Raw genomic sequence first — 15,682 nt, 5'->3', positions numbered from 1 at the left:
TAGAAAATTTTCGAGAAGGAATGGGAATTGGGGAAGCAATATTTGGGTTAGCTTTTCTATTACTTCTGATACATCAAATGCTACAAGAGAAAGGCATAGATATTCAATTCTTAAAAACTCATATTGGGAACAGAGAATATCTGTCTGTAAGGGTAGCACAAGATGAAATTGACAAAATACTACATCAGGAGTATTGAGCCAAGAATGCATGCTTAAATTATACCCTGATTTTTAGGGATTAAGTGTATAAAAACAAGATTCTTTTATAATGAATGTTATCTTATACCTAATTCTGAATTATATAAAAACAAAACAACTTATGGCAGTTTGTAATATGTAGCAATTGGATAAAACTCTGTTCAAGTGCTTATGTGACAATCAAAAATAAAAATTAACAGCTGCAAGTAGCATTTATTAGTTTTATTAAAATAGCATTTGAAAATACTTTTTAATTAACAGTGCATATACTCAGAGTGTTATAAAAATTTGAACCATGTATAAAATGTTCCTTATAAAAATCACTAATGTTTTTCTCCAAATACACTATTAAGAAAAAAAAAAGAAAAGATAGACATACATTAATTGGATCTAAATATATAAATAAATATTTAAGTTACTATAAAATATAAATATACTGTAACTATTATGACATAAGGATAACCTGTAGTTATATCTTCAAATAGGTATCTCTGAACTTTCTTTTCCAATTTGATGAATAATATAAACTTACAAGAGAAGATAAAAATGTTTTTATGAGATTTCCATAGTTTGTAAAACGGCAAAATATTAGATACTCGCTCTGTTGACACTTGGTTAATAATTTGTCAGATTTTAAAATATAAAAAATATTAAAATCCAAACTTTCCTGGAGCTTGAACTTGATAAAAGACAGAATAAATCAATGTTGAAGAATAAAAGAGGTAAATCTGTTCAATTTCAGATATATAAGTATATGGTTTAAATATTTTGAAATATAAAATGCTGGAATAATTTATGATGAATTATGAGAGCAGTACATGGAAAAGTAATGTTTATTTTAAAATATATTAACTGAATATTGTGCTACATAGTACAAAGTTTTATAAGACCCTACAAATAAAAGTATAAGTAAAAATATATATTCTAACGTAAAAAGCAAAAAAGTACAATAACAATGCTTAATTAGTACGTAACTGGTAGTCCCCATTCTGTGTAATATATCTCACCCATGGTAGAGCTTGATACCCACTCTTTTCTATAATCTTCAAGTATCTGACTTGTATTCCAGAAGTTGTAAAATACGGAATTTCAAATTTGACTTGAATAGGTGGTTTACCCTCAGTATCTTCACATTCAACACTAGGTAAACCAAAGTGAGCCCTCATCAAATACTCCTTACCCCCTGGGAATGATTTGATACTCCAAGTTATGGCATTTTGTTCAGGGGCATACTTGACACTGCCAATGGTGGTTTTGAACTTTGGAGAGTCTGCATCATGTGGCACTGGAATGATTATTTCAACATTGTTAGCAGTAGAACGTCTCTTGAATTGAGATTTAGCTTTAATCATGTACTCCACTCTGCTATGGGCATGTCTTTCTATAACAGACTCAATCCAAATTAATGGTTTAACATGTGTATTCAAACGATAAGACATTAATTCAAATTCACCATCTGGTGGAATAAAAGAGATTGTTCTGTCTATTTCAAATCTTGATAATCTTACACATTGATGGAATTTAACATCATCCAACTCTACAGATTTAGATTTACCACGCCCTGTACTCTCGAATAATACTTTATCATTGAGACCTAATCTCAGTTCAGGCATACCAGAAAGATACACTCTCATTTTTATTGCTCCCACTATTTCACTTCTTAGTACATTGCCATTTGCACTTGCTAAAAGATTTACTGACTCTATTACATCTAAGAATACTTCATTTTTCCTGTATTTTATTCCCTCAGAACGCCATGAAACTGCATTTGTAACAGCTACAGGAATTCTTGGTTGTATCTCTAGTTTATGACCTTCTTGAGTGATGTATTCTTGAAGAATTTTGCTATCAGTTGTTTGAGGATAGCCAAAATCTAAAAGTTCGTCCAACAACTCGTAAATAACAACAAAATTATCTCTGATACTTTCTTCTTCTAATTCTTTAAAATATTCAGTCATAACTTGAACAATTTTATGTAAAAATACAAATACAAGCGCAATATTACCATTTTTCTTCGTAGTGCTTACTATATATAGATTGTTAGTTTTAATATATGAGAAGGTGCATTCAGGGATTTGTAAAATTGGAGTTAGAAGTCCTTCTTCTTCTTTTTCCATTAACAAAGGCATAAATTTTTCTATTACACCTAGGTCTATATCGCCCCTATAGTTCCTAGAGATTAAAACTTTTCCTTTTACATCTAAAATATATATCGCTGAACACGACATGTTTAAAGGTGTATATCTCTACAAAGTGCTCTGAACAACTGGAATGTGATATAACCTATTCACTTCTTCAGAAAATCTGTAAATAAAGCAAATAGATTATTAATTATGTAACGAGATTTAATTTTACTTACCACATACTGCATTTAACTATATGGAAACAATATATAATCATTATTATTTACTAACTTTTATAAAATCTACACGTAAGTTTGCTGTCATTTATCATCCATTTTGTGGTCTTATTTTTGTGTACATAAAAGTCACCAGTCACCTTTCTACTGATGTGAAATTTGCAACGTTTCTAGGAACAAAAAATCATAGGCGGGTAAATTTGTAGAATTATATTATATATTTAAATATAAAGTATGTATAATGTAAAAAAACTCATGTCTTTTAATTATATCTTCGACTAAGCTACTTTGGGCTAGTAGTAATTTTTGGAATCGCAGCTGATTCGCTTTTTAGCACAAATTTAATTACATATGCATTTATGGTAAAATTAGTCAATATACATTTCTTTCTACATTTATCTTACTAACTTTCATGTTTAGTCTGTGTAGTTTTTCGTACGGTAAGTTCGAAAATACACTATGAAGTTAACAATGTTTTATAGCTTGTATACTTATATAGAAATTGAGACATAAAATAACGAGTATAATAAAAAATGTTAAATACCTGTAATATTGAAAAAAAAAATCGAAATAATTGAAATTACAAACAAAATATTCACATTTAATTTTCACGAAATTTTCAGCAAATACAGACATCCAAGTGGAAATTTTTCTCACGAACTGTTAGATGTAGGAAAATTCCGAGTATGGCAGAAGAACGAGGGGCCAATTTTATGTAGGAAATATCTATTCGCTTGACTCTCGGACCTAAATTGACGCCAATATAGCCGATTAACCAAATTTGATAAAAATCCAAGGGTACCCCCTTGGAAAATTTTTACCAAATTTTACAAAAAAAAAACGGGTGTGGCAGTCCAGTGGGACTGCCGGTAGAAGTTACACTTCTATACACGCATTCGCCGTTACAAATTTATTTGGGAGTCAATCTGCACAATCATTACATATGTAATGCTATAGGTAAGACATGGCAGAAAGAGAAACATAATTAATAACAACTTACTAACAATTAATAAACAACATTTGACCTGTAATAGGAGTATAGTAAATGAAGGATTGAATCAATATTTTGATAAAAATGTATATTTTTATTTTCATATACATAATATGTATGAAAGGAGTTGAATGTAAAAATTTTTTTACACATACTCTGCAGTAAAATTCATTGTTTATTTTGTTATTAATATAAAAATACAATACAATACACTGCAACATAATTCAATACAATAATACAATACAAATTAAAATGCAATATTCATAAGTATTTAAAAATGACAATAATATACATAACTTTTCTACTTACGCATAAATTTACCATGATAATAATATATAAAAAAGTGCTCCCCGACTGGGAATCAAACCCCGGTCTCCCGCGTGACAGGCGGGATACTGACTACTATACCACCGAGGACTACATTAATGATTTTTAAAACTTTCTATAAAAAAGACGTGTCACGATAGGATTTATTGATTTCCTTACCTTTGACAAAACATAACCTAAGAATCCTAAGATATCACAAAGATTAAAAAATATTGTTTGGTGATACAACTGTCTATTTATCTGACATTGACAAATACAATATTTAATTATTGTTTGTTCTGTATATTTGTACACATTTGTACAGAAGTACACATTTGAACTTTCTTGAGATATGTACAAGTTTTAATTTATAATTTAACATGCCTAACGAGGCATGTTAAACTTGTTATGCTTGTTACTCCCGTGCAAATTTCCGATTCACTTCCGTGCACATTTACAATGTCGAACGCGCGTATAGAAGTATAACTTCAAAAACCAACAACTCGGATTATGTTGTAAATTTTCATATTATTTTAAAATTTAGCATTTTTGCTTATATTACATATATTTAATAAAATTAACGTGGGGTTTTTTAATATTACAAAAATAAAAAAGGAAATTCATTTTGGGATTCGAACTCACATACACCAGCGTATGAACCAAACACGTAAAATATTTGCCAATTAGACATGACACAAATGTATTTCAAAATTAACATTTCTTTGTCATACAGTGATTTATTGAGATTATTATTTTGAAATACAAAAGACTAATATAATTATGAATATTTAACAAATAATACAAAACATATCACATAAATAATAATATTAATATATAATATAAAGTTTTTTTTGAGGTTGCAGTTATTAATAGGACAGGAAAGTGAAACTCTTTGTTCTTAAATCAAGCTTTCGCAAAATTTATTTGCTTCTTCAGGATATATATATATATATATATATATATATATATATATAATATTAAATATATATATATATATATATATATATATATATATATACATATATATATATATATATATATATATATATATATATATATATATATATATATACATATATATATCTGTATGCCGGAGGTAAAGGGCACTATGTCCATTTTTGTCAATATTGAGATTAAACTGCAGTTATAATGAACTTTTAATTCTCCACACAGAGGTATAAAGCACTATGTCCTACGTTATAAAATAACGAAGATAAGCACTTTAAAAAAAGTATCATGTCACATTTTATTTAGAGGCAGAGGGCACCATGTGGACATGAAACCCTATACCTCTGTGTACATTGCAGTATCATCAGCTTTGATTACAAAGGTGTAGGTAAGCACTTCTAAGATCAGTTTTTATAAGAGAAAATTGTGGACATTTAATTTTACGATTTATGATTCCTTCGACTCTTCAGTACACTACATGATGTGGGATGAAAGTAAAGCAGCTCGTGACAGAAAAGAAATGGCTTTGTATTTATTAAAATGGTCAAACTGTTATGATCAAAATAAAAATACGTTTATTGTAATGGCATATTTCTGGATTTTGAAGACCTTCCCACAAATTCCCGCAAATAGATCACAAGTTTTTGTTAAAGGGCCATACTCATATGGAAGCAGACACTGTATATGGTCACATTGAAAGGAAAAGGAAAAGAGTGCCAAACATGACAATACTGACTCCTTGGGATTGGCAACAACTACTAAATACACTGTACACAATATGAAATGTGAGGACTTCAAGCAATTCAACTCATTATCTGTCGGAAAAGAAGCTCCTTTTGTCTTAAGAAAACTTGACACTGAAAAACAACGTGTATTAATGTCTGCCTGTGTTCATCTTCAAGTTCGTCGAGAGGCTATAGGAAAGCTATTTCTTAAAACTTCTTTTGATGATAATAATTTCAAACAACTTGATATGATACGATTTCGAAAAAGTGAAAAAATTACATGGCCAGAAGTTCTACTGCCTATCACTAATGACTTATTACCGATTTCTCGCCAAAAGTTCGATGACTTGATATCACTGCTACCATATTTACCATCTGTATGTCATCAATTTTATAAAAAATTACCTACATCTAACAACGCTAGTGATTACCCAGAAGATGATGAAGAAGAAGTTTTTGATGCATGAGGGATATACATTATGTTTCTTTTAGTATTCTAACAGTATCCCGGTCGTTAAATGTAAACAAATATTAAGTTTTACACTTTACCCTGTAATGTTTGTCATGAAGGAGAAACAAATTAAAGTTTAACCTTGTATAATGCATTTTAGTATACATCTAGTACTATGACCCAAAAGATCTTGAAGAGGTAAACAGCACTATGTCCACTACATTGTGTTTTAATTTTTTTTTTATTAAAAATAAATCAAGTTTATTATCACAATATGTGTTTTAAATAATACAATTTTGAAAGATAATAATCCGAAGAATAAATTAGACAAGGGTTTGTGACATAATGTGTATTAACATACATCCTGTGAATAAACAAACACAAAAATAAACTTAAAACGCTTCTCCTGTAAAATTACAAATTTGTGACATAGTGCCCTTTACCTCCGGCATACAGATATATATATATATATATATATATATATATATATATATATATATATATATATATATATATATATATATATATATATATATATATATATATAATATTAAATATATATACAAAAGGAACATTTTTATTCTCGAAAGAGGAAGAGAAAGAAAATATATCTTCTGTCTCTCTCTTACTCATTAGGTTTGTTCCAACACAACGAAGAACCGTCACGTAACGGTTACACTCCTGCGCACTAAACAAAATACGTTCCAACAAAAATATGATCGTTCATCTCATCGTCCTTCCGACCGTTCCACCAAAAATTATGATCGCCCAGTGACGGTTTCGTGACGATAATTTCAGTAATCTGGCAAATGCATGTACTGGTTGGGATGACTTGCGCACTAGGATTTTATTCTACTTGTTGGGCCTAGATTAACTTAGATTTTGTATTAAAACAACAAATTTGTTCAGAAAAAAGAAGTTAGGTTAATGATTGTATCACGTGCTTATGATAGACTTATTATTTATTTAAATATTTGTTTCTCGTTATTTATAACTTATAAATATGACTGACGACGAAGGAATTAGTGATTTTTCTGATTATTATAGTAGTGAGTGATTTGGAGCTATTAGCCGAACCTAGGGTGAAAAACCAGAATTATTTAGGTAGATTGGTCTTTATTTTAAATTTGTGCAAACTACTGATTAATAATTAAATAAATAAAATAAAAAAAAATAAATTGTCACCAAATTATGTCAGTTGTCAGAAAATCGTTCCAACATCAGTTTACAAATTACCGTCATCAGACGATACAAATGATGAACATGCGCATTAAAAACGGTCCAAGTAGTTTCGTGACGGTTTTCGGATCGTACAAAAATTGCGTGTTGGAACAAACCTAATATCTTACATATGTAATGATTTCACGGATTTCACTCTCATACAAATTTCCAACGTGGAGCGCGCGTATAGAAGTATAACTTCAAAAATAAACATGTGACTAAAAATTATGCACCGTTTTGTTGTTGGCGTCAATTTTGGTCCGAGAGTCAAGAGAATGGACATTTCCTACATAAAATTGGCCGCTCGTTCTTCTGTCATACTCAGAATTTTCCTACATTTAACTGTTCGTGAGAAAAAGGCAAAAATTTTCCAAGGGGGTAGGTACCCTTGGATTTTTATCAAATTTGGTTAATCGGCTATATTGGTGTCAATTTAGGTCCGAGAGTCAAGCGAATCGACATTTCCTACATAAAATTGGCCCCTCTTTCTTCTGCCATACTCAGAATATTCATACTGACTATTCATCTAACTGTTCGTAAGAAAAATTTCCACTGGGATGTATGTATTCGCTGAAAATTTGGAGAAAATTAAAAGTGTATATTTTGTTTGAAATTTAAATTATTTCGATTAAGCGTGACTTGCTGATTAAAAAAATCCCTATATGTGGCTAAAAATTATGCACCGTTTTGCCGGAAAATTGAAAAAACTGTAGATTTTTTTAATTCTATTTTTCCTCTTTTCCGGCAAACTGGGGTTAAGGGATCAGAAAAAAACACATGTTTGGAATAAGCTGGACCAAGTGCATGTACCAAAACATTAAACAAAATTTTTTTTTTCTAAAATTTGGCAAAAATTTTCTAAAGGGGTACCCTTGGATTTTTATCAAAGTTGGTTAATCGGCTATATTGGCGTCAATTTTGGTCCGAGAGTCAAACGAATAGACATTTCCAACATAAAATTGGCCGCTCGTTCTTCTGCCATACTCGGAATTTTCCTACATCTAACAGTTCGTGAGAAAAATTTCCACTTGTATGTCTGTAATTGCTAAAAATTTCGTGAAAATTAAAAGTGTATATTTTCTTTAACGTTTGAATTATCTCGATTTAGGGTGACATGCTGATTAAAAAAAATAAACATGTGGCTAGAAATTATGCACCATTTTGCCGGAAAATCGAAAAAACTGCAGACCATTGGATTATTATCAAATTTTGTTAATCGGCTATGTTCGCATCAATTTTGGTCCGAGAGCCAAGCGAATGGAATTTCCTACATAAAATTGGCCGCTTGTTCTTCTGCCATACTCGGAATTTTCCTACATCTAACAGTTCGTGAGAAAAATTTCCACTTGGATGTCTGTATTTGCTGAAAATTTCGTGAAAATTAAATGTGAATGTTTTGTTTAAAATTTCAATTATTTCGATTAAGGGTGACTTGCCGTTAAAAAAATTAACATGTGGCTAGAAATTTTGCACAATTTTGCCGGAAAATCGAAAAAACTGTAGACCATTGGATTTTTATCATATTCCGTTAATCGGCTATGTTAGCGTCAATTTTTGTCCGAGAGTCAAGCGAATGGACATTTCCTACATAAAATTGGCCGCTTGTTCTTCTGCCATACTCAGAATTTTCCTACATCTAACTGTTCCTATGAAAAATTTCCACTTGGATGTATGTATTCGCTGAAAATTTCGAGAAAATTAAAAGTGTATATTTTGTTTAAACTTTGAATTATTTCGATTAAGGATGACTTGCTGATTAAAAAAATCTCAACAGGTGGCTTGAAATTATGCACCGTTTTGCCGGAAAATCGAAAAAACTGTAGACCATTGGATTTTTATCAAATTTCGTTAATCGGCTATGTTGGCGTCAATTTTGGTCCGAGAGTCAACCGAATGGACATTTCCTACATAAAATTGGCAGCTCGTTCTTCAGCCATACTCGGAATTTTCCTACATCTAACAGTTCGTGAAAAAACCATTGAAACCGTGAGAAATTTCCACTTGGATGTCTGTATTTGCTGAAAATTTCGTGAAAATTAAAAGTGTATATTTTGTTTGAAATTTAAATTACTTCGATTAAGGGTGACTTACTGTTTAAAAAAACATAAACATGTGGCTATAAATTATGCACCATTTTGCCGAAAAATCGAAAAAACTGTAGACCATTGGATTTTTATCAAATTTCGTTAATCGGCTATGTTGGCGTCAATTTTGGCCCGAGAGTGAAGCGAATAGACTTTTCTTACATAAAATTATCCGCTCGTTCTTCTGACATACTCAGAATTTTCCTAGATCTAACGGTTCGTAAGAAAAATTTCCACTTGATTGTCTGTATTTGCTGTAAATTTCGTGAAAATTAAAAATGTATATTTTGTTTAAAATTTGAATTATTTCGATTAAGGGTGACTTGCTGATTAAAAAAATCTTAACACTCTGCCAGAAATGATGCACCGTTTTGCCGGTAAATCGAAAAAACTGTAGAACATTGGATTTTTATCAAATTTCTTTAATCTACTATGTTGGCGCCAATTTAATTCCGAGAGTCAAGCGAATGGTCTTTTCTTACATAAAATTGGCCGCTTGTTCTTCTGCCATACTCAGAATTTTCCTAGATCTAACAGTTCGTGAGAAAAATTTCCACTTGGATGACTGTATTGGCTGAAAATTTCCTGAAAATTAAAAGTAAATATTTTGTTTAAAATTTGAATTATTTCGATTAAGGGTGACTTTCTGATTAAAAAAATATTAACATGTGGCTAGAAATTATGCACCGTTTTGCCGGAAAATAAAAAAAACTGTAGACCATTGGATTTTTATCAAATTTCTTTAATCGACTATGTTGGCGACAATTTTGGTCCGAGAGTGAAGCGAATAAACTTTTCTTACATAAAATTGGCCGCTTGTTCTTCTGCCATACTCAGAATTTTTCTAGATCTAATGGTTCGTGAGAACAATTTCCACTTGGATGTCTGTATTTGCTGAAAATTTCGTGAAAATTAAAAGTGTATATTTTGTTTGAAATTTGAATTACTTCGATTAAGGGTGTCTTGCTGATTAAAAAAATCCCTATGTGGCTAAAAATTATGCACCGTTTTGCCGGAAAATTGAAAAAACTGTAGATTTTTTTAATTCTATTTTTCCTCTTTTCCGGCAAACTGGGGTTAAGGGATCTCTAAGAAACACATTTTTGGAATAAGCTGGACCAAGTGCATGTACCAAAACATTAAACAAAAATTTTTGTTTGGAAAATTTGGCAAAAATTTTCCAAGGGAGTACCCTTGGATTTTTATCAAATTTGGTTAATCGGCTATATTGTCGTCAATTTTGGTCCGGGAGGCAAGGGAATAGACTTTTCTTACATAAAATTATCCGCTCGTTCTTCTGCCATACTCAGAATTTTCCTAGATCTAACGGTTCGTGAGAAAAATTTCCACCTGGATGTCTGTATTTGCTGTAAATTTCGTGAAAATTAAAAATGTATATTTTGTGGAAAATTTGAATTATTTCGATTAAGGGTGACGTTCTGATTAAAAAAATGTTAACATGTGGCTAGAAATTATGCACCGTTTTGCCGGAAAATCAAAAAAAAAACTGTAGACCATTGGATTTTTATCAAATTTCTTTAATCGACTATGTTGGCGTCAATTTTGGTCCGAGAGTAAAGCGAATAGACTTTTCTTACATAAAATTGGCCGCTCGTTCTTCTGCCATACTCAGAATTTTTATAGATCTAATGGTTCGTGAGAAAAATTTCCACTTGGATGTCTGTATTTGCTGAAAATTTCGTGAAAATTAAAATGGTATATTTTGTTTGAAACTTGAATTACTTCGATTAAGGGTGTCTTGCTGATTAAAAAAATATTAACATGTGGCTAGAAATTATGCACCGTTTTGCCGGAAAATTGAAAAAACTGTAGAATATTCTAATTCTATTTTTCCTCTTTTCCGGCAAACTGGGGTTAAGGGATCTGTAAGAAACACATTTTTGGAATAAGCTGGACCAAGTGCATGTACCAAAATATTAAACAAAAATTTTTGTTTGGAAAATTTGGCAAAAATTTTCCAAGGGAGTACCCTTGGATTTTTATCAAATTTGGTTAATCGGCTATATTGTCGTCAATTTTGGTACGAGAGTCAAGGAAATAGACTTTTCTTACATAAAATTATTCGCTCGTTCTTCTGCCATACTCAGAATTTTTCTAGATCTAACGGTTCGTGAGAAAAATTTCCACTTGGATGTCTGTATTTGCTGAAAATTTCGTGAAAATTAAAATGGTATATTTTGTTTGAAATTTGAATCACTTCGATTAAGGGTGTCTTGCTGATTAAAAAAATATTGACATGTGGCTAGTAATTATGCACCGTTTTGCCGGAAAATTGAAAAAACTGTATATTTTTTATTTCTATTTTTCCTCTTTTCCGGCAAACTGGGGTTAAGGGATCTGTAAGAAACACATTTTTGGAATAAGCTGGACCAAGTGCATGTACCAAAACATTAAACAAAAATTTTTGTTTGTAAAATTTGGCAAAAATTTTCCAAGGGGGTACCCTTGGATTTTTATCAAATTTGGTTAATCGGCTATATTGTCGTCAATTTTGGTACGAGAGTCAAGGGAATAGACTTTTCTTACATAAAATTATCCGCTCGTTCTTCTGCCATACTCAGAATTTTCCTAGATCTAACGGTTCGTGAGAAAAATTTCCACTTGATTGTCTGTATTTGCTGTAAATTTCGTGAAAATTAAAAATGTATATTTTGTTTAAAATTTGAATTATTTCGATTAAGGGTGACTTGCTGATTAAAAAAATCTAAACACTCTGCCAGAAATGATGCACCGTTTTGCCGGTAAATCGAAAAAACTGTAGAACATTGGATTTTTATCAAATTTCTTTAATCGACTATGTTGGCGTCAATTTTATTCTGAGAGTCAAGCGAATGGACTTTTCTTACATAAAATTGGCCGGTCGTTCTTGTGCCATGCTCAGAATTTCCCTAGATCTAACGGTTCGTGAGAAAAATTTCCACTTGTATATCTGTATTGGCTCAAAATTTCCTGAAAATTAAAAGTGAATATTTTGTTAGAAATTTGAATTACTTCGATTAAGGGTGTCTTGCTAATTAAAAAAATCCCTATATGTGGCTAAAAATTATGCACCGTTTTGCCGGAAAATTGAAAAAACTGTAGATTTTTTTAATTGTATTTTTCCTCTTTTCCGGCAAACTGGGGTTAAGGGATCTGTAAGAAACACATTTTTGGAATAAGCTGGACCAAGTGCATGTACCAAAACATTAAACAAAAATTTTTGTTTGTAAAATTTGGCAAAAATTTTCCAAGAGGGTACCCTTGGATTTTTATCAAATTTGGTTAATCGGCTATATTGTCGTCAATTTTGGTACGAGAGTCAAGGGAATAGACTTTTCTTACATAAAATTATCCGCTCGTTCTTCTGCCATACTCAGAATTTTCCTAGATCTAATGGTTCGTGAGAAAAATTTCCACTTGGATGTCTGTATTTGCTGTAAATTTCGTGAAAATTAAAAGTGTATATTTTGTTTAAAATTTGAAATATTTCGATTAAGAGTGACTTGCTGATTAAAAAAAACTCAACACTCTGCTAGAAATTATGCACCGTTTTGCCGGAAAATCGAAAAAACTGTAGAACATTGGATTTTTATCAAATTTCTTTAATCGACTATGTGGGCGTCAATTTAATTCCGAGAGACAAGCGAATGGACTTTTCTTACATAGAATTGGCCGCTCGTTCTTCTGCCTTATTCAGAATTTTCCTAGATCTAACAGTTCGTGAGAAAAATTTCCACTTGGATGTCTGTATTGGCTGAAAATTTCCTGAAAATTAAAAGTGAATATTTTGTTTAAAATTTGAATTATTTCGATTAAGGGTGACTTTCTGATTAAAAAGATATTAACATGTGGCTAAAAATTATGCACCGTTTTGCCGGAAAATCAAAAAAAACTGTAGATCATTGGATTTTTATCAAATTTCTTTAATCGACTATGTTGGCGTCAATTTTACTCCGTTCGTGAGAAAAATTTCCACGTGTATATCTGTATTGGCTCAAAATTTCCTGAAAATTAAAAGTGAATATTTTGTTAGAAATTTGAATTACTTCGATTAAGGGTGTCTTGCTGATTAAAAAAATCCCTATATGTGGCTAAAAATTATGCACCATTTTGCCGGAAAATCGAAAAAACTGCAGACCATTGGATTATAATCAAATTTTGTTAATCGGCTATGTTGGCGTCAATTTTGGTCCGAGAGTCAAGCGACAGGACATTTCCTACATAAAATTGGCCGCTCGTTCTTCTGCCATACTCGGAATTTTCCTACATCTAACAGTTCGTGAGAAAAATTTCCACTTGGATGTCTGTAATTGCTGAAAATTTCGTGAAAATTAAATGTGAATGTTTTGTTTAAAATTTCAATTATTTCGATTAAGGGTGACTTGCCGTTAAAAAAAAATAAACATGTGGCTAAAAATTATGCACCGTTTTGCCGGAAAATCGAAAAACCTGTAGATTTTTTAATTCGATTTTTCCTCTTTTCCGGCAAACTGGGGTTAGGGGATCAGAAAAATAACACATGTTTGGAATAAGCTGGACCAAGTGCATGAACCAGAACAATAAACAAAATTTTTTTTTTTTGTAAAATTTGGCAAAAATTTTCCAAAGGGGTACCCTTGGATTTTTATCAAATTTTGTTAATCGGCTATATTTGCGTCAATTTTGGTCTGAGAGTCAAGCGAATAGACATTCTCTACATAAAATTGGCAGCTGGTTCTTCTGCCATACTCAAAATTTTCCTACATCTAACTGTTCGTGAGAAAAATTTCCACTTGAATGTATGTATTCGCTGAAAATTTCGAGAAAATTAAAAGTGTACATTTTGTTTGAAATTTGAATTATTTCGATTAAGGGTGACTTGCTGGAAAATAAAAAAACTGTAGATTTTTTAATTCGATTTTTCAAAATTTGGCAAAAATTTTCCAAGGGGGTACCCTTGGATTTTTATCAAATTTGGTTAATCGGCTATATTGGTGTCAATTTAGGTCCGAGAGTCAAGCGAATCGGCATTTCCCACATAAAATTGGCCCCTCGTTCTTCTGCCATACTCAGAATCTTCATACATCTAACTATTCGTAAGAAAAATTTCCACTGGAATGTATGTATTCGCTGAAAATTTCGAGAAAATTAAAAGTGTATATTTTGTTTAAAATTTGAATTATTTCGATTAAGGGTGACTTGCTGATTAAAAAAATCTTTACACGTGGCCTGAAATTATGCACCATTTTGCCGGAAAATCGAAAAAAACTGCAGACCATTGGATTTTTATCAAATTTCGTTAATCGGCTATGTTGGCGTCAATTTTGGTCCGAGAGTCAACCGAATGGACATTTCCTACATAAAATTGGCAGCTCGTTCTTCTGCCATACTCGGAATTTTCCTACATCTAACAGTGCGTGAGAAAAATTTCCACTTGGATGTCTGTATTTGCTAAAAATTTCGTGAAAATTAAAAATGTATATTTTGTTTAAAATTTGAATTATTTCGATTAAGGGTGACTTACTCTTTAAAAAAAAAATTAACATGTGGCTAGAAATTATGCACCATTTTGCCGGAAAATCAAAAAAACTGCAGACCATTGGATTATTATCAAATTTTGTTAATCGGGTATGTTGGCGTCAATTTTGGTTCGAGAGCCAAGCGAATGGACATTTCCTACATAAAATTGGCCGCTCGTTCTTCTGCCATACTCGGAATTTTCTTACATCTAACAGTTCGTGAGAAAAATTTCCACTTGGATGTCTGTATTTGCTGAAAATTTCGTGAAAATTAAATGTGAATGTTTTGTTTAAAATTTCAATTATTTCGATTAAGGGTGACTTGCCGTTAAAAAAAATAAACATGTGGCTAGAAATTATGCACCATTTTGCCGAAAAATCGAAAAAACTGTAGACCATTGGATTTTTATCAAATTTCGTTAATCGGCTATGTTGGCGTCAATTTTGGTCCGAGAGTCAACCGAATGGACATTTCCTACATAAAATTGGCAGCTCGTTCTTCCGCCATACTCAAAATTTTCCTAGACCTAACTGTTCGTGAGAAAAATTTCCACTTGGATGTATGTATTCGCTGAAAATTTCGAGAAAATTAAAAGTGTATATTTTGTATCAAATTTGAATTATTTCGATTAAGGGTGACTTGCTGTTTAAAAAATATAAACATGTGGCTAGAAATTATACACCATTTTGACGGAAAATCGAAAAAACTGCAGACCATTGGATTATTATCAAATATTGTTAATCGGCTATGTTGGCGTCAATTTTGGTCCGAGAGTCAAGCGAATGGACATTTTCTACATAAAATTGGCAGCTCGTTCTTCCGCCATACTCAAAATTTTCCTAGACCTAACTGTTCGTGAGAAAAATTTCCACTTGGATGTATGTATTCGCTGAAAATTTC

At 31.3% G+C, this 15,682-nt stretch overlaps 1 protein-coding gene across 3 annotated transcripts; it reads right to left on the bottom strand.

Annotated features, from left to right (window-relative positions):
• Positions 1-391: 391 nt before the first annotated feature.
• On the bottom strand, positions 392-2,699 carry AP-1mu (adaptor protein complex 1, mu subunit). 3 transcript variants are annotated; one of them, XM_072529208.1, is made up of 2 exons: positions 2,558-2,699; positions 392-2,502 (listed from the first exon to the last, which is right to left on the bottom strand). In XM_072529208.1, the coding sequence occupies exon 2, from the start codon at positions 2,424-2,426 to the stop codon at positions 1,158-1,160; it is 1,269 nt and encodes a 422-aa protein (XP_072385309.1). In that variant the 5' UTR covers positions 2,427-2,502; positions 2,558-2,699; the 3' UTR covers positions 392-1,157. The 3 variants fall into 3 exon arrangements, with proteins under 3 accessions (XP_072385309.1, XP_072385311.1, XP_072385310.1); XM_072529210.1 differs by having other exon boundaries at positions 2,613-2,696; XM_072529209.1 differs by having other exon boundaries at positions 2,561-2,680.
• Between the last annotated feature and the right edge of the window lie 12,983 nt (positions 2,700-15,682).

This window comes from Diabrotica undecimpunctata, chromosome 4 (genome assembly GCF_040954645.1).
Source record: "Diabrotica undecimpunctata isolate CICGRU chromosome 4, icDiaUnde3, whole genome shotgun sequence".
Classification (NCBI taxonomy): Eukaryota; Metazoa; Arthropoda; class Insecta; order Coleoptera; family Chrysomelidae; genus Diabrotica; species Diabrotica undecimpunctata.
The sequence above is the reverse complement of the archived record's forward strand: the minus strand, read 5'-3'. Positions and strand labels throughout refer to the sequence as shown.